Source organism: Elgaria multicarinata, chromosome 9 (assembly GCF_023053635.1).
Source record: "Elgaria multicarinata webbii isolate HBS135686 ecotype San Diego chromosome 9, rElgMul1.1.pri, whole genome shotgun sequence".
Classification (NCBI taxonomy): Eukaryota; Metazoa; Chordata; class Lepidosauria; order Squamata; family Anguidae; genus Elgaria; species Elgaria multicarinata.
In genome coordinates this window covers 41,577,875-41,600,222 of record NC_086179.1, presented here as the reverse complement: position 1 = coordinate 41,600,222, position 22,348 = coordinate 41,577,875, and the positions used below count along the sequence as shown (strand labels likewise).

The 22,348-nt window shown below is 38.7% G+C and overlaps 1 protein-coding gene across 8 annotated transcripts in view; it reads right to left on the bottom strand.

The window, feature by feature from the left end:
• Positions 1–22,348, bottom strand: part of ANKS1B (ankyrin repeat and sterile alpha motif domain containing 1B) — a 373,862-nt gene that overhangs the window by 289,871 nt on the left and 61,643 nt on the right. For 4 of the 8 annotated variants that reach the window (XM_063133719.1, XM_063133714.1, XM_063133715.1 and 1 more), the window contains exons 7-9: positions 20,879–20,995; positions 19,045–19,220; positions 6,736–6,897 (exon numbers count right to left, since the gene is read on the bottom strand). In XM_063133719.1, coding sequence (XP_062989789.1) covers positions 6,736–6,897; positions 19,045–19,220; positions 20,879–20,995 — 455 coding nt within the window. Of the gene's footprint in view, positions 1–6,735; positions 6,898–19,035; positions 19,221–20,878; positions 20,996–22,348 lie in introns of all 8 variants that reach the window. The other 4 variants (XM_063133713.1, XM_063133716.1, XM_063133720.1 and 1 more) reach the window with 1 other exon arrangement.

Here is a 22,348-nt window from a genome sequence, read left to right as displayed (position 1 = left end):
CTTACGCTTTTGAGGCGTAGGTTCAGTCGCTCGTAGAGCTTTTTCCCAGAGTATAGACCGCAGTCTATCTGATCTATTTTTCCGCGTTTGTTTGGTAAACGCCATACAATGGTGACACTGTTGAACTTTATGCGCCTCGCCCAAACACAGTACACAGAACGAGTGACCGTCCTTAGGTGGCAATTTAGCGCCACATTTGACGCACTTCCTAAAAGGGGCCCTTACGGCCATGCGCCTGAGGCGCCGAAAGCGATCAGCGATCGCTGGAAAAAAGGTAGGAAATAACAACAATATAATTTTTTTTTTTTTTTTTTTAGGTAAGACAAGGAAAAGAAAAGAGAAGTGCCGAAAGAGAGTAAAAAGCGAAGCAAAAAGAGGTAAGTATCACTACAAGCTGGAGAGAACACGGTTTCTACGTCTGTGCACAATGGCGGACGACGAAGAACTGAGGGAAGGGCGGGAACCCCGTGGACATGCGCGGTAGCGTGGGGGAGGGGTTCCCGCCCAAAAGCGTTTCCCTAAGCTATTGGAGATTCCGGTCTGGTCTCTGCGCAGGCGCAAAGCCCATATGTGTGATGCATAGAGACCACGATGAAGAACTCATCTCTCTTACTATTACTCTAGCTAACAAAACAAAAAGTTCTTCTTTGTTTTTATCATTTCTAAGGAAGCTACCCCAGTTTTTCGGAACAAGGCTTCCTTTAGTCACATGTCGGCGCACTCCAAGTCCTCTTTTCTCCTGTGTAGGCTTCTTGATGCTATCTCCAGAGTAAGTGTCCCAGATGAAATCAGCCCTTTTTACAGCCCAGTTGTCAATTTCTTTTGCAGCGTACTGTTGAAACTAACATGTGCAGTATTCTCCAAATGTTTTTGATGTCCTTGGATAGAGCATGTTGATAAGAGTTGCACCATCAAACACAATAGCATCGCATTGACCTGTGAAATCATCACTTCCATCTGCTACATTTTCAAGAATGGAAGCTAGGTCTGATTTTACACATGACCGAATTCCTCCATCTAAGGAAAGAGAAGGGAGAAACAGCTGATTCTCATGTTAGAAAAATCTGTCTAGATCCAACTCATGGTATTGGGCAGCAATGAAAAGCTTTGAAAATAGTTGGACAACATTTTTCAGAGCTTTTACGACTTTAATATGTCTAGGGATCGGTCTTGCCTCTAGATCTGCTAATAACTTCCTGTTGTTCAGCTTAAGAGGGCTGAAAACACATTTGGGCTCTTTGAAAGTCGTTGCTTGATGAAAGTACAATAGAGGTTTCTTCTTCAAGGTTTTGAACAGCCTCCACTCTATCAGAGCTTGCGACAAGACGTGTATGAAGAGAAAAAAGATCACTGCTCGGTTCTTCAAAGGGATTACACACATCTAAGAAAGAATCCGTCAACAGTTTTGTCTTATTGAGAAATTTATTTTGGTATGATTCGTATTGTTCATGGTGGGTAGATGGATTTTAGCATCCAGAATACAGAATTCATCAACTAACCTGGTTATTTCTGGACCAGTCAAAGCCCACCGCATGAGTGCTTTTGCGTCTTGACACAGCCCAATAGCAAATCCTTCACCTTTAATACAAGTATTTTGTTGCTCATGTGCTTGATCCACTGCAATGGCTGAAAGAGGCCTTTTTGTCTTTCAGATTACAAAGTTCCCTTTCAAAAATTCTTCATGCACTGTCCCTGCTCTTTCAGGAAGTTCTTCTAAATCTTTATTATGAATACTCAACCAGCATGCATAGTTGAAATGATCAAAAACAAAGAACCATGGTATCATTTTCTTCAAAGTTTCTTTGAAACAACTGTAATCCCCCATGCGGATTGAATACACAAATGCCAACAAAAGAATCTCTAGGTTCAATACTGTCACCCAGTAAAGAAAAGTTGTGGATTCATTGGATCTTTTTTCAACCCACTGTTGAAGGTTGAGGCCTTTGTCACTACTGTCATAGGCCAGAATCAGAAGCTTATAGAGATTGCAGGCAGTTACCTGGTGAACTGTTCTAGCCTTTTTTACATGTGTTACTTTCATACACGCTAGTGCAGATGTTTCAGACGTTATCCCTGAGTTGGCAGTGATAAAGGACCATCCCGATCCTTCCAAGCAATGTCCAATAAGTTTGAGGAAGGCCTGCCCAAAAAGGGTAACAAGTTTGCTTTCTCCATACAAATCTGGCCAGTTCCACTGTTCCATAGTTTTTTTAAAAGTAAATTTATTAAAATACCTACTTTAAAATAGTACCATTGAATTTTTTGACCAGATTTTTTTTATAAGACACCTCAACTGCTTATCTACGCCATTTTTAAGACAGAGTCCGCCATTTTGAAAGATGAGCACCATATTGATTTCTAATTGATTTTTTTGGGGGGGGGTGTCCCTATCTTAAATTACTTATATAGGCCTAATGTAAACGTGAGCAAAGTAGCCCCTTCTTACCACAAATTGCCGGATATTAATGGTTTTTTATGCAAGCAGCCCCCACTATACTGAGTGCTTTAAAAGTTCATATCTCCTATCAGTTGGTACTCAAAGTTGAGAGCTTTTCCCTGCCTGAAGGAGAGGAGGCTGGTGGGCTGGATGGAGAACCTCTGTGGGTTATATCCAACTGATGTGCTGGAGGTTCCCCATGACTGCATTAAGAGATTTAATTCACCCCCGGTTTAAAGCAGGATATGATACCTTATTGCATTACATGTGTTAATTGGCTTACCAATGCCATGATGTCTTATCAAGATTTATTTATTTTATTTCTATACCACCCAACAGCTGAAGCTCTCTGAGCAGTTTTCAATTCGTAACACAATAAAATGCAGCATTGAAAATACAGCATAAAATACAGCATAAAAATGTAAAACAATTTAGACAGCTAAAAACAGTTTCAATAAAATACTAGCCCTGTTTTGATGACTGGCAGTTTAGATGACTGCCTGATCATATGCCGTTAAATGCCTAAGAGTAGAGGGTAATCATAATCAACAGAGGTTTCCATGAAGTGTCACTGTTAATGGAATAATTACCACTCTCTGTACTTCCTATATTTAATGTGCCTCTCATCTCAGTTTAATCCCCCTTCCCCACATGTATTTCATGTATTTCCCCACATGTAATTCAGAGCAATATGCATATATGAAGTGAAGTGAAGTCCATGAAAAGTTATGCTATCTGTGTTAGTCTTTAATATGCCACAAGATTCTTTGTTTTTACTAAATTTCAGGACACTATAGGGTCAGTGTCAATCTAGATGCATGCTGCCCTTCTATTTTCTTTTGGTTTATAGAGAATGGAATACATGCTTCAGATGGTGCGGGGAGGGATAACACAGATATGGGGGCTGGTGTCTGTAGCATCATGAAGCAACACAAGTCATCAAGGAAGTGTTCCTGCATTTATGAGTAAAATGTATAAGATTGCCTTTGCAATAGGTTGCCTCTGCTTGAAATTTAATTAATCAATTAGAACGTATAAACAGAGCAAGCCTACAAATCTGATGTTCTGATACACTTAGATAGTTACTGGCATAATTACCTTCAGCAGCACAGCTTGACGTGTTGTGCAAATCCAGCTAGGTTGGATTCTTTCCGAAGGTAAGAGGCCACCCAGCACCCACGGGCTTTTGTAGGGTTCTGGGTGGCTTGTTACCTTTGGCTACCCATTGTGATTTATTAACCAACCTGTGATCATGCAGACTAGGTCATTACTTAGTTCAAATACACTCCATGATTTATTCTTTAAAAGTGGTACCTGCTATTATTGGAACTATACAGAGCAATGGTGGGCAGAAGGTAAATCAGGGTCTACTGATAGGTATCTTGATGATTTGCAGCAGATTGGCAAGGGCTTCTGACTCCCAATTGATCTGACAAGAGCAGCATTTTTTTAATTTTTATTGGTAATTCCTGTTTGTATGGATTTCATTGAAAATGTATTTATCATGAGACCTATTTGGAGCATATTTTGTAGGTACAAGTGAAAAAATCTATGGTCACTTATGTTGTTCAAGGATAAAAGTTTGTAAAGCATTTTAACTGGAATTTTCTCTGTTTGATGCACAAAGATAATTTGTATACTTTACAAGGAAAAGGAAACTAGAAATTGGCTGCTGGGCTACTTATTTCATAGAGAAATACGACACAAAATGACATTCATTTTAGGATAACTCTTGCTAGCTTATTTCCCTGTTAAATTGCTAGCTATTGCATTGATTGTGGTAATTACATTTGAATTACCTTTTCATCTGTAGGTTCTGACAATAGCATCATCTGCTCATCTTGGTAGGAAGTAGAGGTAGGAGCCAATCATTAGGAGAGCTAAGTACAAAAGTAATCCTCCTTCTCAGTTATCAGATTCTATTTGAGCTATTTTTTCCAGCATACCCTTTGTCTGCAATCTGGCAAACTTGCTTAAGTGTGATGAATGTCATGGTATGGTCCCTTAAATTTATTAAATTAGACTATTATATTGGCAAACAACAATATCAATATAAAGCTCAAAGTTTACACTGTGAGTTCTTGACTTCAGAGTGGAATTTCTAAGTGCTAGGTAAACTGGAACTTTGGTAGTCTTAAGAATTCACCACCCACACATTCAAGCAGCTACTGAGCAGCTGAAAAGGGCAATATGTATTCTGACCTGAAGGTGCCAGCAGGCAGTGATTATACCCTGCTAAAGATTGAGATAAAATCAGCATAGTGGGGGAAAAGCTGGGATTTATTTTAGTGCTTCCTTATATTGATGGTTACTTGCCAAATAAATTAAGCTAAGCATTTTCTCCTTTGGTACAATTTATAAGTTATTTAACAGTTTGAGATTCCTGATGCAGACTGAGAGGCACATATTCCCTCACCCCAATTCCTCCATCTAAACTATCCCATATGGTGTACAACATAGTAAGGAGTTAAAAATACCCTTCTGTTTTAATACCCTTGGGAACACAGCTACATGGGCAGCTTCTTACTAAACTAGCTCAGGACCCCAGCAGTTAATACTATAGCAACTGTACTACAGTGGCAGATCGCTGAGGTTTGGGTCTAGGTAAGCAGAAATCTGCTTATCCACTTTCAGCACACAGCAGTCTTGCACTATTGTGCATGTGTGGGTCCCAACTATTTATTTTGCTCCTGTGGTTCCTGTATTGGTGTGGCGGCAAAATGAAGCCACTCACAGACAGTTTATATGTACTCAGGGTACTCCCCAGGTATGTAGAAAGGTTGTTATCAGCAAAACACCGGTTGGTAAGAGTGTGAACAACCGCCTTATTCAATTCCCACTCGTGGGATTCTGAGAATTTTCTGCTGAGCGTGGCTGCTAGGATGTTGCTTTCCCCTGGAATATGTATGGCAGAAATGAGAATGTTGTTGATAACACACCAATTTAGATGCTCAGAGTTAATTTAATCAGGTGGGAGGAGTGTGTGCCACCTTGCTTCTTGAGGTGCCATAATATTGCTGTGTTGTCCATGTGGACTTGCACATAGTGGCCGGAGAGGTGGTCCCTGAACACAATGAGGGCCTTCTGGACTGCCTAAAGTTCCAAGATGTTCATGTGGAGATGGCTTATCACAGAGGCCCTGGATTCTCAGGTGGTCGCAGTGGGCACCCCATCTCCATTGCGAGGCGTCTATGGCTAGCACTCGAGATGGCCCCAGTTTGTCCACCAATGTAGAGAGTCCATGACTTCGACTGGCAGGTCGAGATAGAATTTCCTCGCATTGGCATTCAGAGGAAAGTGTTTGAGAAACCAGTTCTGACGTTGTCTCATGTGGAGTCTTGCCCAGGCTATGACAATGACTGTAGCCGCCTTGTGTCCTAGCAGGATTTGTATGTGGAAGGCCATAGCAGTTCTGCATTTTATAATGTCTGAGGTGATGGCTGCAATGGCATCAGTTCAGTGTTGAGGCAACTCTGGCGTCCAGAACTGCACCAATAAAAGTTATGGTCTGGGACAGGGTCATTAGAGATTTTTCTGGGTTGACATAAAGGACCAGGAAGCGGAGGAGCAATCGCATTGTAGAGACTGCTTTTTGGAGGGATGACAGTGTCAAAGCCACTATCAGCCAATCAGACTAGTTTGGGTATACTTCGATTCCCATTTGGTGAAGGTACGCACACACTACTGCCATGCACTTTGTGAACACGCAGGGTGCGGTTCCTAGGCTGAAGGGGAGAACACTGAAGTGGAACATATCAATTCGGATGAAGAAGCTGAAAAATCTTCAGTGGTGATATGTAATGGCAATGTAGAAGTACACATCCTTTAGATCTATGGACGTGATCCATACATGTCGGCGGAGAAGGGGCATGGTAGTGGCTAGGGTGGTTATTTGGAATTTTGTAGTCTGAATGAACTTGATTAGTCTGCATAAGTCTAGAATTGGGCAGAGTCCCCCATCCCGTTTCAGTACCATGTTGTACATCAGTACCATGATGTACTGTTTCAGGAATAAAAAGAGGTAATTTTGAGAAAGTTGTGGTTTTCTACTTCCAGAATCTATTTTTGCTCAATATTTTTGCTTTTTCTGCATTTTCAAATGTCTTGATATTTAAGGCTGCAATCCTACACATACTTACTCCCAAGTAAGTTCTATTGAACTTAACAAGACTTACTTCTGAGTAGACATACATAGGATTTCCTTAATATGCTCTAACATATTCCTTTGATTATGTTTTTATTATCAATTCAAAAACAAGGAGGAAACTACAATAAAGGATATGTTGTTAAAACAGTACCTGAGTAAGACTGGGAAATCCAAGATTCCTGCATCCTTTACAGGGTGTCAGTGCTTCCCACAAACCTGTAGGCCCACAACTATTTTCACCTACATCTTCTTCCTCCTCCTCCTCTTCCTCCTCCTCCTCTTCTGCTGGTGACAGATTTGTTGAAGAAGGTCCCTGAAGATAAAAGAGTAGTACTGTACATTAATAGAAATGCACATTAGTTTGCAAGCGGAGAAGGAACTTCCAGAACTAAACACACTGACACCAGAGTATGGGATTAAATAGGGCCTCTTTATTTACACATGGAGATTCTCCCTCCATGGATCTGTGGGTGAACGTGCGAGAATCAAGCTTATTTCTCTACAGGTGATTAGCCTGTCCCCAGGGCGAGCCACTCAGCTGAAACAGGGTGTTGGGTAACCTGGCCCCCTTTCTATCCACACTTGTGCGTTTGGAGAGACTGACCTGTGTCATCTCCACTCAGGCTGCACAGCCGAGTAGATGAGACAAGAAGGTCCCCAAAGGCAAACCATATCCTGGCACGAGAGCTGCATAGCCCACAAGGAGCAGGACCCTTGGATTGCCAATCACCATAAAGGTGCCAGAGTGCTCACCATCCCTATCCTGACTTCCCCAAATTCTCGCACAACCCTGCCTTTTATAATCAACCTACTTATCCTCCAGCTCTAAAGATTGGATCCAGTATAGAGTAGGCAAAAAACTGCACATTGCTAATTGGCAGGGAAAATTCCTACTCAGCCCCTTCTCCAAAGAGGACAACTGGTTATTCCTACACTGGTTTATAGGGAGGGAGAGTAGGGCCGAAATTGAAAGAGGCCGAGTGCCTCGTGGGGGCGAGCCTTTATAGCCTTGGCTCCGCCCCACCTCACGAGGCAGCACACATGCAGCTCACGCTGTGTTTGTTTCGTTTCTGCCTCCTCCCCACTCGCAACAACCGGCCCCCGCCCAAGCCATGCTTGCTGGGTGGTGAACGGGCTTCTTTAAAAACTTTAAGAAAATATTTTATGTCTATTAAAATAGACCACAACAAATGTAATTTAATATAACCATTAGAAATTAGTACTTAAATTAAACAAAAGACAAATTTTAATTTATTTCACAGACACATTATTTTGAAATTCATTTTGATTATTTCAGTTTTTAAATGTTGTGACCCATAACATCAGAATAGGATAAAGCATAATTTGCAATAAATAAATAGGATCTTTGAATTAACGTTCAGTCTACTTAAATTTCATGTGGCATTTTTAGAAGTATATTCAGTGTTCAACAGGCAATCCCAGAAAGGTAATGTTGTCCTTTATACAGAGATCTGTTTTTATAATAAGCCCCATTGAACTCAGTAGGACTTACTTCCAAGTAAACAGGCATAGGATTGCAATATAAACTGCTTAACACGTTGTTGGATTATGGCCTATCTTCAAAATGTATCACCATTTATCTCTCCTGTTGTTGTAGTAGACTTTTATTAGTACTCTATGCAAAACTCTGAATCTGTCAAAACTTGAAACAATTACGACAATGTATGAATTCCAATGAGTATAGTAGTAAGAAGAGGTCTTTGAAAGCATCAATAAGGTATCTTCCAATAGGAAGAGGTCTTTGAAAGTATCAATGAGATATCTTAGCCACATGAGCAGTTTCTTCCCCTATGTCTATGTAAGCAGGCAGGCAACGCTGGTGGAGCGACTCAACAGTTTAAGATTATACCAGCACAATGAAGTCAGATGTGACAATAAAAAAGTAACACAAACTGTGATTCACAAACTTATTATTATTATTATTATTATTTATATAGCACCATTAATGTACATGGTGCTGTACAGAGTAAAACAGTATCATGGTTTGTGATCCCCGTTTGTTTGTTACGGCCGCAAACTATGGTTACCGAGACTGGTTGGGTTCAGTGATACAAACAAACCTGAGTTAAGCTAAACAAGGTATGATTTGTTATGTGTAAGCCAGTGATTATGTAACAGTATTAAGAGTTGCAGCTGGATTTACTCATTTTTTCCCTTTGTTTTCCATTTCTTTTTTTCCTTTTGTATCATGTATCTTATATCGTAAACCATTATTTTTAAATTCTGCTTTGGCAGAATATAAATGAGGTAAATAAATACATAAATAAAAATGATACCAGGCCATTGACAAAGATTAAATGTAGTAAACAGCTTTGTCATCTAAATAAGTTTGACAAACTTCACTATGTGATTCAAACTGATATAATTTGTATATTTGTAACTTCAATTTCAAAACATTTTAACTTTGTTACTTGATTACATTATTTTGATAGTGAAGTGGTACCACATTATGTGTTGCCATAGAAACAAGCAATCTCACACAAATTATTAGAATAAAAGGGTAAACTTTGCAGGGTATAAAGTTTGAAGGCTTTAACTCATTGTTCATATAACTACACAGAGGCACATTGTTTATAAGCTATCTAGAGTTGTGTGTCAAATTTACCATTTTTATAATTACATTCACTCCTTTTAAAAACATAATCTTAGAAGACATTTTAACCAGTCTCGGTAACCATAGTTTGAGGCCATAACAAACAGGGATCACAAACCATGATTTGAAGTTTGTGAATCACAGTTTGTGTTACTTTTTTATTGTCACATCTGACTTCATTGTGCTGGTATAATCTTAAATTGTTGAGTCACTCCACCAGTGTTGCCTGCCTGCTTACATAGACATGGGGAAAGAAACTGAAAGGTTTACAGAGTACAGGCAGTAACACCACTATTTGGTGGATGGGGGGGGATATGTGAAACCAGTAAAGATTATCTCTCTCTTGTTACAGGGTACCCCTTCGGTTCTAAATAAATATGAGTTCTCATTTGGTTGTGTAGAGTCCGGATTGCTGCAATCCTAAACCCACTTACCTGAGAGAATGTCCCATCTTGCTTACTTGGGAGTATATCCGATTCAATGACTGGGATGTACATCTGAGTACACATGCATAAGATTGCCAATGTTGCCGTTTCCTTGCTGTCCCTTTTGACTGGAACTCCCTCACAGAAGAGCTACATGATGTCATCTCTGTTTCTTCCACCCCCTGAAACACCATATTTTCCAGGAGGCCTTTAACTAGCCTTTGGCTTAACTTGCTAGTCTATAGCCAAACTGCAAGTGAAGCCCAAGTTACTACACTTACAAGATATTCATCACTTACTACTTTTGTCTCTCCTTTTCCTTCATTCACTTTCGTTCGTTTGGCAAAATTTAGATTGTGAGCTCCTCAGTACAGGCGCCTTTCTTTTTATTATGTCATTCTGTAAAGTGCCTATACATAGTATTATCATTATCATCATCTTCTCTACAACTCCTAAAAAATCCTTTCTAACATTTCTAACAACTTCTAACGTTGTTCAATGATGCTTGATTTTTTAATATTTGGGTTCTAATATTACTGATACTTATAAAAATATGAAATTTGTAATTTGCATAACTAGTATCTGGCCAAATGCATAATGAGGGTAGTATTGGTTTTAATTCAGTCTGCATCAGCTTATTCCAAGATGTCTAAAAACAAATAGCTTTGGCAATGCTTTAATGCACTGACTATATAAAGTTCTTTTGATGCACGCTACTAATTCAATAACATTAAAACGAAGCATATTTTACTGCTTGACAAGTAACATTAATGAAGTAATTGCTTTTCTTTTATGCATTTTACATCTGTAGTCATTTAACTTCCTCAAGCAACCCTGTATTAAACAGCGGAATGAATAAGAACGGCCAATTGGCTTTGGTAGCACAGTTACATGTATTACTTTTATCTACCTCTATCATCTCTTCTTAATCTTCCTCTTTCTAAAGTAAATAATCCTTGGCTTTTAAAATCTATTCTCACATATAGGTTCTACATGAATTCTTAATAATTTTCATTTCTATTACCTTGCCCTTTTCTAACCTCTCCCCCCCCCACCACCACCACCATTTCCCTTACTATGATGAATACTCAAATTTAGGGTATATGGTCAATTTCAATACAACATTAAATATATTAAAATATTTGCTAATTATTATATATTACTTTACATTTTTTTAAAAAACACAGATAAACCACAAAGTGGAAAATAACACTGAAATACAAAGTACATAATGCCAAGACCTTTTTATTTACCCATGAGTTCTAGGCATACTTTCAGGCCTGTTGTTTGTTTTTTATCTGGGTTTTAAGATCTCGCTGCCTTTTAGTTTTTATGATTCTTCAGATTTGTATCATTTGTATTTTCATTCTTTTGTATTTTATTTTATTCCTATGTATATTTTTATTGAAAGGCAGTAAAAAATGTCAGTTTCGTTCCTGTATTAAGTTTAAATTTTTTGCTCTCATCCTGCCTATAATTAATTGCAGCACACATGTAAGGATATTATCATCTCACCTGGATTTAATTAATTGGAGAAAGAGTTGTGGCCCTATGATAATGTTGAGATAGATGAATTGCATTCCATTAGTATAACCAGAAATTGGGGTTGGGGAAGTAGATGCTGTGGCTTATATTTAGAAAATGGCTCAATGGAATGATTTGAAATTTGACAGTAGGTAGGTTAGTGACCGGTCTGTGGTAACATTGAGGTAAACAGGATGATAAATGGCTTATTTGATACAAATTAATAAAGTTTGACAGGTATTGTAAGTTTTTCTTCCATACACTGCTGGGGTTGGACTTCGTCAACCCATTCCTCTATTTGTACTACTTTTATGTGTTAGGCCAAAGGGAATATCTGCTTTTTGCTATGCCCTTGTAGTAGTGAAACATATTTGTAGTTTTTATTTAAAAAAGGCTAATTTTCACTTTAGCTTAGGAACCCATGTGGCCTAGCAACAGCTTTGGAATAAGGGCTCATGGGCAAGGGAAAACAGGCCCAGCTTTATTCAGTAGCTCTGTTGATTTACAGCAGCATTCCTCAAACTGTGGGTCAGGGACAACCAGCAGATCTGGTTTGGGGGGGGGGGTCACCACTGCAGCCTTCAGCAGTGCCTTGAACAGGAGGTAAGGGTGAAAGTAACTGGCATTGTGGGGGGTATAGTCTCAAGTTGAGTATGAAAAGAGAAGGGTAGAAAAATGATAGGAGATGGGTAAGAATACTTTCAGAGGGGGAGGAAAACAATATGAAATATCCACTTAGAGCCTCCATATCAGCAAATTCTGTCTGAAATGGGGAGGCAGAATCAAGATACATCTCTGTGCTAACTTGAGGAAAGCAGACCTATGAAGTCCCTGCTACAAAGAAATCACTGTGGAAAGAATTTAGCAATGTTCAAAGAGGGATTAGCTATCAATATAAAATTATATCAGTAATTATCAACTGAAAATGCTGAATTCTACTTCCAGTTGCTGTCATTTTGGGATTGGCTCCACCCCTGCACTACCATTTTGGGACTTGGTTATTTTCAACTCTCTCATGAATGCCCTTAGGAAAGAAACTCTGAGAATCCTTAGACTATACTGTGATGCTAATAATGCTAAAGTCACAGGTTTGAGTCCTGTACAGACCAAGAGGTTTTTGACCTTGAGTTTTTACACTACTAATTTATCTCAATTTTAAAATAATTGAAAAGAAATACATAAGGATAACAAATGGATAGAGGCTAATTATGAAGAGGATAGCTAGAACAAATGCACAATTAACCAACTGAACTATTAAGAGGGGGCTTCAGAGCATGAGCGGGGAAATTAATTTAAAATAAAAAACCCTACCTTTTGTGCACAACCATTCATGCGCTCTTCTTCTTTAACAATATCAAAAAATGGCAGCAGTGACATCCTCTCCGAGGTCGTTGCACGCAACGTGTAAACAGAGGGGGAGATCTCACGATAAAAATATCGCAAGGCCCTCACCCCTCCATCTCACTAGACCGGTAGGTCTAGCTGAGGCCCCAGTGAACAGAAAAATCTGGGACTTAGGTACATTGCTCTGCCACTGTCCATGATCCAGCTCCAAGAGAGCCAGTGTGGTCAAGTGGCTAAAGTGTTGGACTGGGAGTTGGGAGATCCAGGTTTTAGTCACCACTCGGCCAAGGAAACTCACTGGGTGACTTTGGGCCAGTCACAGATTCTCAGCCCAACAGGATTGTTGTTGTGAGGATAAAATGGAGAGGTGGAGAGGATTATGTACGCTGCCTTTGGTTCCTTGGGGGAAAAAAGGGGAGATATAAATGTAATAAATAAATAAATGAGGTAGTGGTGAAATGAAACTAAGAACAACATAGATACCATACCACATCACATCAATTTGCCTAAATAATGCACCTGTTAAGGGCATGGCTACCTAACAGCAGCAATTTCCCGGCATTTTGGAGGTTGAGTAACCATGGAAAGCCTTAAACACATGTTAAAAGGAAAGCTTTTTTGTTAATGGAATATGCATATTGATAAAACCTCATGCCATATCCCTGATAATCTCACTCAGATGTTTCATGTAAAAAATTTAAAGCATGACAGACAAATTCAAATCTTGAGGAACTTCACAGGACAATTACCAAAGGAATATTAGTCTCCCAGCACTGTCCTTTGGAGTTTACCCTCCAGAACTACTACTGTACAGTGCCCTGAATGGTAGTCTAAAAGGACACAATGGTTAAAGCTACTGAAAGCTGCTAAGAGATCCAAGAAATGTAGCAGGCTCACAGACGTTTTTCTCCCTCTCCCATATCACTACAACCCAGGATCATCACATGAAACTGATTAGTGGGAGATTCAGGACAGGTAAAAGGAAATATTTCTGCACACAGTGCATCATTAAATTATGGAATTCACTACCACAAGATATAGTGATGGCCACCAATTTGGATGGCTTTAAAATGGGGGTTGGATAAATTCCTGGAGGAGGCTACCAATGGCTACTAGTCCCGATGGTTATGTGCTACCTCCAGTATCCAAGGCAGTAAGCCTGTGTGCACCAGTTCCTGGGGAACATGGTTGGGAGGGGGCTTTTGCACCATGTCCTGCTTTGTTGGTCCCTGGCCGACAGCTGGTTGGCCACTGTGTAAACAGAGTGCTGGACTAGATGGACCCCGGGTCTGATCCAGCATGGTACTTCTTATGTTCTTACACCCTCTCTCTTTCCAGGTAATAAGGCAACCAAGGTAACCTTTGCCCCAAATCTGAGCAGTGACATTCATCCAGCTATTAGTCTAAATTTAACAATGCTTAGCATTGCTCTGCCACCATCTCAATCACCTTGCCCCCAAAAGAAAGATTTGAAAATTTTGAAACTTAAAATATTGAAAAGCTATTGTCTTCTAAAGTTTCCTAATATGCCATTTACTTTTAGATCCTTCTGTAGAATGGCTTGGCTAATGTTGTTCTCTAAATTACTGAACTAGACTGCCATCTATTGGAAAATAGATATTTAAACAATAATCTGACTCTCTAACCATCCTATTTCCAAACCATAAATGTAAAAACTGTTTATCAAATGTGATTTTAAAAAGTTCTCTCATTATGAAAGCCAGTTGATTCTTTGGTAAGAAGTATATGTAGGCTGTGGACAGAAGGTACACTTTAAAGGCCTATTTTTTCTTCAACTCAAACAACTGTGAACAATTGTTCTATTAACCTATTAATTTATATGATTATAGTTTCTATTGTTTTATTTTTGCATACATTTATTACTTTCAGCTATTATTATTGTCATCAGTTGTTATAGATTCTTAAGCTTGTATTTCAGTAATGCTAATCTAACTATCCTGGACCAAATCTCTATTATATGCTAATATATCTGAGTTGCAGATACATTCTGGGCAATGCTCAAAGGTGCCCAGTTGTGAAGCAGTTCTATTGATTTTCAAACACTGAATGCACAGGGATAGTGTGTTACCAAGACCACAATTTACTTCAATACAGTGCATGAAAAATGACAAGTTTACCTAAGTAGTAAAGAAAACAAAGGAAAAAATCTTCAATTACACAACAAATAACAATATTTCAAAGGAGTGAAATTCCTGGTTGTGTATAGCCATTTTTCCAGCATGTCCATTTAATACTATTCTGTATATTTCAGGCAATTGTTTTTTGGATTTTTATGTATCAGGGTTTACTAAGTATCTTCCATCAAGATCATTATCTTGCCACTTATCTCAATACTCTTTAAAGAACAATAAATTGTGGTGCATGTGCTATGTATTTATTCTGATATGGTGGTCTGCAAACGTAGGATGAGTTTTCCAGAGTTTTTTAGAGGAGAGTTTAAAAAATGACCTATTTTTATTATGATTCTTTGAGTTTTGCCCTGAAGTGCTAAATGCAGAGGTGCCATTTAAATAACTAGTGTACAGCTCCACTCTGTCATGCCTTCCCCTGATGCCACAGCCTCAGAGGAAGACTCTGATTCAGAGATAGAAGAATCTGGTTTGGGGCCTTGCCAGAGTGATGAGAATTCATCTCTGCCTGGTTTCTTAGAAGAATGCAGTCATGGGGTGTCAGCTACTCCCTCCCAGCAACAGCCAGAACTAGCCTAGGAAGGAGTGCCCAAGTTGCTGCAGTCTGAGAAATATTCCTTGATAAGAGAACAAGAGGAAGACTCAGCAGGGGAGAGGGCAGGCAGGATTTTTGCCTAGCCAATGTAGACTGATAACAAGACAAAAGGAAACACAGCCACTTAGATGGAGTTTTCGACTCCTGCCTAAGATTTTCTGAAGGGCTAGTTTGTAGTGGCTTCCAGTTCTTTCTGGGTGCATGTCAAAGTCCTGGTTATTACCCTAAAGTCTAAACAGTTTGCAACTTTTTGAAACTGACAAAGGCTGTCTCATGGCTGTTTGCTGCCTCTGAAGAAGTGGGGTCAGTTCAGCCACAATTTCAGAAAGAGTTCCTCTCGTCATATGGAAAATTTCGATCCACCTTTTGTCATTCCACACTTTCAGTACAAGGTTTTCCCACTAATCCTTGCTACTGGGACACACCCAGTAGTGGCGGATTAGGGTAGGTAGATGGATGTACTCAGTGCCATGAACCCTAACGTTGTTCTCCTCCTGCAGCAACAGTCTTTGCCTCATCCTGCGTGTATGGAACATTTTAAATATTCTAATGAGATTGTCACGGCGCTGCTCTTCCTCATCCTCAAGAAGTGCCAATGTGCTAAGTGCACATAAAATTGCATTTACTGACAAAGTAACGCAGCTGAAAAGAGCACCATCATTTTCAGAACTCTCCATCTTCCTCTAAATGCTGTTAACTGCTGTGAGCAATGCTAACACTACAGTCGCACTAACGCACCAGCGAATACAAATTAATACATGGGGGGGGGAGGGAAAGGAGGTAATCAAAAATAAGATACATTTAAAACTAAGCCCGCCAATTACTAGTAAGGACTTAAGAAGGAAAGAAACGAAACGGGACGGAATATTAACTTGTGAACCAACACAACAGAACACAACGGATTAATTGAAGGAATGCCACGGAAGGGAGATATATATGTGACCTGAATTGTTATGTATCGTCTTGAAAATACATCAAGGGAAGGCACTTCGAGGACGATGTGTAGATCCCCCCTAGGTTATATGAAGGACTGCCTCCTCCATAAACTCACCTACCCACGGAGACTGTGGTCCAGGTCCTGCCAACTTCTGAGATGGCTGGGACATAAGACAGCTCCTTTTCAGTTGTGGCATCCCGATTGTGGATTTCTTTTCCCTAGCAAATTTGACAGCTCCCACTTGTTTGAGTTTTAAGGGCCTGCAAATACAGGTCACTATGCTTTTAATCTACCCTGTATTTTTAATCTGATGTAATTTTATATTATTTGAAACAGGCCTATTGTTATGCTCTTTCCTTATTGTTGTTTCAGTTGATTTCATGTTCTTGATTTTCATTGCTGTTGTATCACAGTTATTTTTTATTGAATTTCCATGTTTTAATTTGGGCTGAAAGTCTGAGTTAGAAACCTCGAAATAATAAAGCGATCCTATGGAGAGGGGGGGCATGTATGAGCCATGAGGGGGAGGGAGGAGAATCCTGCCAGAGCTAATCATGCTAGAAATACAGAATTTAAATAGAAATACATAATCTCTCACAACACTGGAGAAGACTGCGACCACGTGAATTGTGTGCCTGCTCAGTCTGCTGTCCAGGTATTAACTGTTGTTAGGGAACTTCAAAGCCCCTGCTCTCCTTTTTTACAATTCTTATCTTTACACTGGACTTAGCCTGGACTGGACTGCAAATAGGTGACTGTCCCCTCATGCTTTTAAACAGAGGAATGTCCTCTGTAATGTAGGACACATGGCCACCCTAAGATTCCAAGAACTCCCCCAACATGTCCCCAGAATGCCTCATTTCAGACACAACCACTAATAGGAACACCACCAGCGGCAACTTCTGTCTCAAAAATAATTTGGATTTACCAGGGGCTTTTTTTGTCATGTGAAAAATGCTAGAAGTGGCGGGAGGCACATGGGACACCGATGTCGTCGTAAATAGGACCCATGAAAATCCACGAGAGCCCAATAACAAGCATGCAATCAAACGCTCGTCTGATGACACCCCACTCTCCCCAGCAGAGCAGCACTTCTGCCTCATTCAGTGGTACTTCATCAAGGATTTGAGTGGCTTTAAGATTGCTTTGTTGATATATAACCAAGTAAATAACAGGGAAAAAATCAGTAAATATGAATATCTTAATGCACAGTATAATATTTATCATACAGGTTCTCTGGAAAACACAAGACATTAGGCTAAAGGAAAAGAGATGGCTGGCTCCATTAGAATGCTGCAATTGACCAATACAGCAAAAATTCTCTTTCCATTCTTGCTTGCTACCATGACACTGATTTGTGCAGTCATCAGATTGGCCTGCTGGGTCTTTTTGAAGAAAGAAAGAGGAAAGCATTTTTGTTGGATCAAAAAGGTAGGTGCATACCTTCACAAGGTTGCAAGTAAAACAAATAATAAAAGGTAACCAAAGCCCAAAAGGGAAACTGAAACCAACTAGAGCATTTCCTTTAAAGAAAACTAACCTCATGGCTTCCTAAAAGAAGAGTAAAGAATCAACATTAAATGGTGCTCACATTTCAAATGTGTGTTTCCCTTTAAAATTTACAGAAGTGAGAGTTGAATCTATTCCTGTTCATTTCTATTATGGGAAAGCCACATTTGAAATATGTGTATTTCTACTGTGGGTACATTTGTGCTTTTAATTTGTAATAATGTACAAAATAATTTTGTGTGAACCAGCTATTACAGCCAGCTTGTACACTTAAAATTTGCTTCAGATTTGTGAACATATATAAATGTATATATTGTTTTGATTTTTAAAAAGGACTTCTGACATTTACTTTGTGCATAGGCCACTTAGACTTTTAAGCCAAAGTTAGTTGCTACCTTTTGTAATGCTAAAAGAACCTGTATCTTGGGAAGAAATACAACTCTGTATACATATGAAGTTCCTGACCTTCTGCTCTTCAAGGATCAAGAATAATCTTTTGTAGATTTAATAAAAACAAAACTGTAGGTACAGACGTTCACTTCTATTGGAGTTTTATCACCACTGCCACCTTAGTTATAGAATAACATTCTCAGCTAGCTCTTTTTAAAAAAGCATAAAAACTTACACCACAACAGGCTTTGGGTCATAATGCCTTTAATTAATGAGCAAGCTAGAAAATGTCACCTTTTACAGACTATATTATTTGCTGCTGCTATATTATCTGCTGCTGTTTCAGATTTAGTATTGTTATTTTATTTATGAGATAGTTCAGATGATTTATTATGATTTAATTCTATTGTATTGTTATTTTATTGCTGTTTTGGCTTTATGAAAGCCACCCCAGGTCTTTAAAATGTCATGCACTGGGGCATAGATTTTGAAATAAAATTTTGAAATATTTTCTGCTGCTTAAACTTAATCCTCCTGCCACCTCTCTCTCTCTCTCTCTCTCTCTCTCTCTCTCTCTCTCTCAATTTCAAAATCTTTACCAATCTAAATACATTTTCATAAAGCAGTGGATGACACACTCATACATCTAGATGTGAGGATTTCAGAACACTATGCCTTCCACAAATATGCTTGCTGCTGATCTGCCCATCTACCCACCTTAGAGCTGGAGAAGGTTGGCAGGGAATTGTCCCTGCTGTTACACTAGTCCTTGAAAGTGCTCCTTGTAGCTCTTAAGCTCAGTGAGATATCACAGATAAGACCAGCCAAAATTTCTAGACCAATTCTCATCCCCCAACAAATGCTTGGTGATACTTTGCATGGTATAAATATTTTAATAAGTAATATATCTATGAGACAAAAATAAATAATGCTGCTAAATACCAGATGCTGAGTTATGTCCACCTTACTTACTACATTAGATTTAGTTTGGCTTCCATTCATCACTGGTTCTTCTTCCGATACATTCCTAACATTGTCCACGTAATGGTCTGATACTGCATGACACAGTTCTTCCAAAGAATAATCTTTTTCTTGGCACAATTTAATTTCATCCAATAGTTTTGATAATTCTCCAGTCACAGCTTCACCTTTACAAAGAGCAAAGCATTAGTCAGAATAGTAAGCCAAAAAAATAAGTCCAAATGTATACAAAATATGCTCTGCTAAGCATGGTCTAATCCAAAAAATAGGTTTGAGTTGGCAACTGCATGGTTTATCTCCTCTTTCTTCTCCCTAATCTAGCTCCTCTTGCCCTTAGGAGCTCTTTATTTCATCCATGTAAAATGAATGAAAAACGCCCACCTTCTTATGCCAGATGTTTGGTGACTCAATATTATTAGTCAATGATGAGGAAAAGGCTTTCTGTATAATGCTTTGAGACAGGTTCTCTCTAACCTGATGGGTAACGGTAGTGGAAACACGGATACTGCTCAGATATTACTTCTAATTTATATGCTGAATTTTAGATCAGTTTTCAGTGTGCGTTCTGTGAGTTAAGTCTTCAGAAATCCACCATGAAAATGAATTACTCTCTGTCCTGATTAAACACACTGTTCTTTTTTCCTAATTCTACATTCCTATGCAGGGTTGGCTGAGTCGGTTTCACTTGTAGATAAGCCAAAAAACTTTACATGATCAGAGGTACCATTTTCTTACCTATTTCGATGAGGGAGACTATGATCAAAAGGGAATGAACTGGTTTCCCTAAATGGAGCAATAAGGTTTCAGTACACTAGCTTTCAAGCTCTCCTAAGTGCCTTTTTCATGCAGAACTGAATCTGCTAAAATATCCTTCCTCCAGGAGTGATTAAAAATTATACGGTTTACTTCAGATTACTTGTATAGTGATTTCATTGGAACTGTATTATAAGATTTTATTTCAGATGAAGAGCACATAGATATGCTTGAAATATGTAGGAGCATTCCTTTAAAAAAACAAAAACCTGCAATTTGTCTTGTTTTTCTCTGAAAAACATATGGCATACGATTTTTATTATGATGCAGACAGATGTAAATTCAAAGAGGAACAGATGCAGAATTTTGAGCAATTGGGGGAGCTCTACTTCCCTTACCTTTACATCTCAGCACAAGTGAAGCCTCTAGATCAAAAGCGATTCCTCATAATTTGGGTGGACTGTTAGTTCATTTTTTTTTTCATTTTTCCAACTGCCCAATATGTTTGTCAACTTTAATATTTTAGTGCTTCTATAAAGCTTTCTTTCAAAACTTTGAAGCTTGCAGTGGAGAATTGCCTGAAAATCCAGTTTCTTAAACCAGAGCACGTTGCGTTGAAGCTGATTTTCAAAAGAAGTGTAGTCATGTTATGCGGTGAGTGCACTTCTACAGCAGTCACACCACTGAAATTACGTACATGGTGTGTTTTGTCTAGGTGGAAGAAATATTTAGCTGTACGCTGAGGTTTAAAAAAGAAGAACAGGGTATAATTCCCACTTTTGATAAATGGAGAAGCTCCCCTTTCTGATTGGACTGACAAGACATGATACTCAACAAACAGTAGCCATTTGACTAGCCTCAAATAACTTCATTAGACTACATAAAGCACTACTGGCTAACACATTAACATACTTTACCATTTCAAGGAAGCAAAGAACAATAAATTTGACTTGCATAGTTACTGCAGATCTGCTAGTCTAGGTAGGAAGTATGATTTCACAATAACAATATTTTTTATTATTTCTCTAGCACATTCAATATGCAATATGTATAAACAGAGCAAAATATTTACTTTTCGTCGTTTGTGTAGGAGAAACTTCTGGAGACAAAACACAGGATGGGTGATCTGGAACTGGACATTCCTGTATGGGTTCCTCTGGTACAACTGTATTTCCTGTTTCTATGTACTCTGTATTAAAAAAAAATGCACCTGAATTCATTAAATTGTTTTTGGATTTCCCCCACATATCCTTATAATGTATGTGGATGCATTTGTGTTTGTATCTTTGATTATTATAGAGCATTAAATTGGATTGTCATAAGGTATGCAGCCTAATTCTATGTATGTTGGCTCATATATTTCACTAAGTTCAATGGGACATACTTCTATTTAAGTGTGCTTTAATTGCACTGGACATATTGAAACTTCATTTTAGGAAGAAAATTGGATGCTATAATACAGTTGCATTTCCTAAGCACTATGAATGATCTAAGATATACATGTTTAGTTTTAAAAAGTTAAATAATACAGCAATAATGCTATCTATTGAAGATCAGAACTAATCCAGCCCTAGTTGTACATGAAGCCCCAGACAGGAAGCACATCACTACTCAACTGATGCTTCTATCAAAGAATGTTGCCTGAATGTATATCTAGCTGCAGATAAGGGTTCCCTTGCAGGACTGGAATGCAGATATGGAGCATGCATGCAAATTCATAAAACATATTAATATAACATAGGAGATGTTCCTTTACAAATATTCAGATTTTCTACATCACATTCTTTAACTTCCTTATTTTGCATCATCTGAAGGTCATTCTGAAGACCATCTTTTTTTAATATTGCTGTATTAATAGCAATTACTAATGCTGTTATTTAGGTTTCTAAAAATGCAAAGTTCTTAGCATCTGTATGGGATTAAAAAATATGTCTCACAGATGTTTACTATAGGCTATAATTAAGGATAAAACAGAAGATTTTAACCACAATGACCCAAACCCTCTATTCTAGCATAAACCAACCTAAGAAGAGTGGCTGTTCTAAAGGACAGTAAAATCACAATTCGAAGCAATGAAGACACAGCTGAAACTACTAATTTCCAAGATGCGAGCGTAGAACAGAGAATAACCCATCAAGTGTTGTTGGAAGCTTTTTCCTAGGAGAAATGCCAATGGCAGTAGAACAAACTTTTGACTCATCAAATCTAGCAAGGGATGGAGAGCAAGCAATGTTTGAGCTCGCCAAGGTTCTTCATTTTTCACCTTAATGCTTGTCTCACCTCCTTATCATTTGCAACCATGAGTGTCTCCCCCTGCCCCAACAGGAATATTTTTGAATATGGAAAATATACACTCTTCCTGACTCTTTCCTCCCATAGGCTGTGCACTTTTCCCATAGGATAAAGTGTGAAAATGACGTTGGGGGGAGGAAATGCGAATTTCTGGAAGCGCGTACTTGCGCAAACAGAAGCTCAGGAAATTGTGAAAACTTCCCAAGAATTATGCTCTTGTTTGCATTTGGAGTTGTAAACAGGACATATT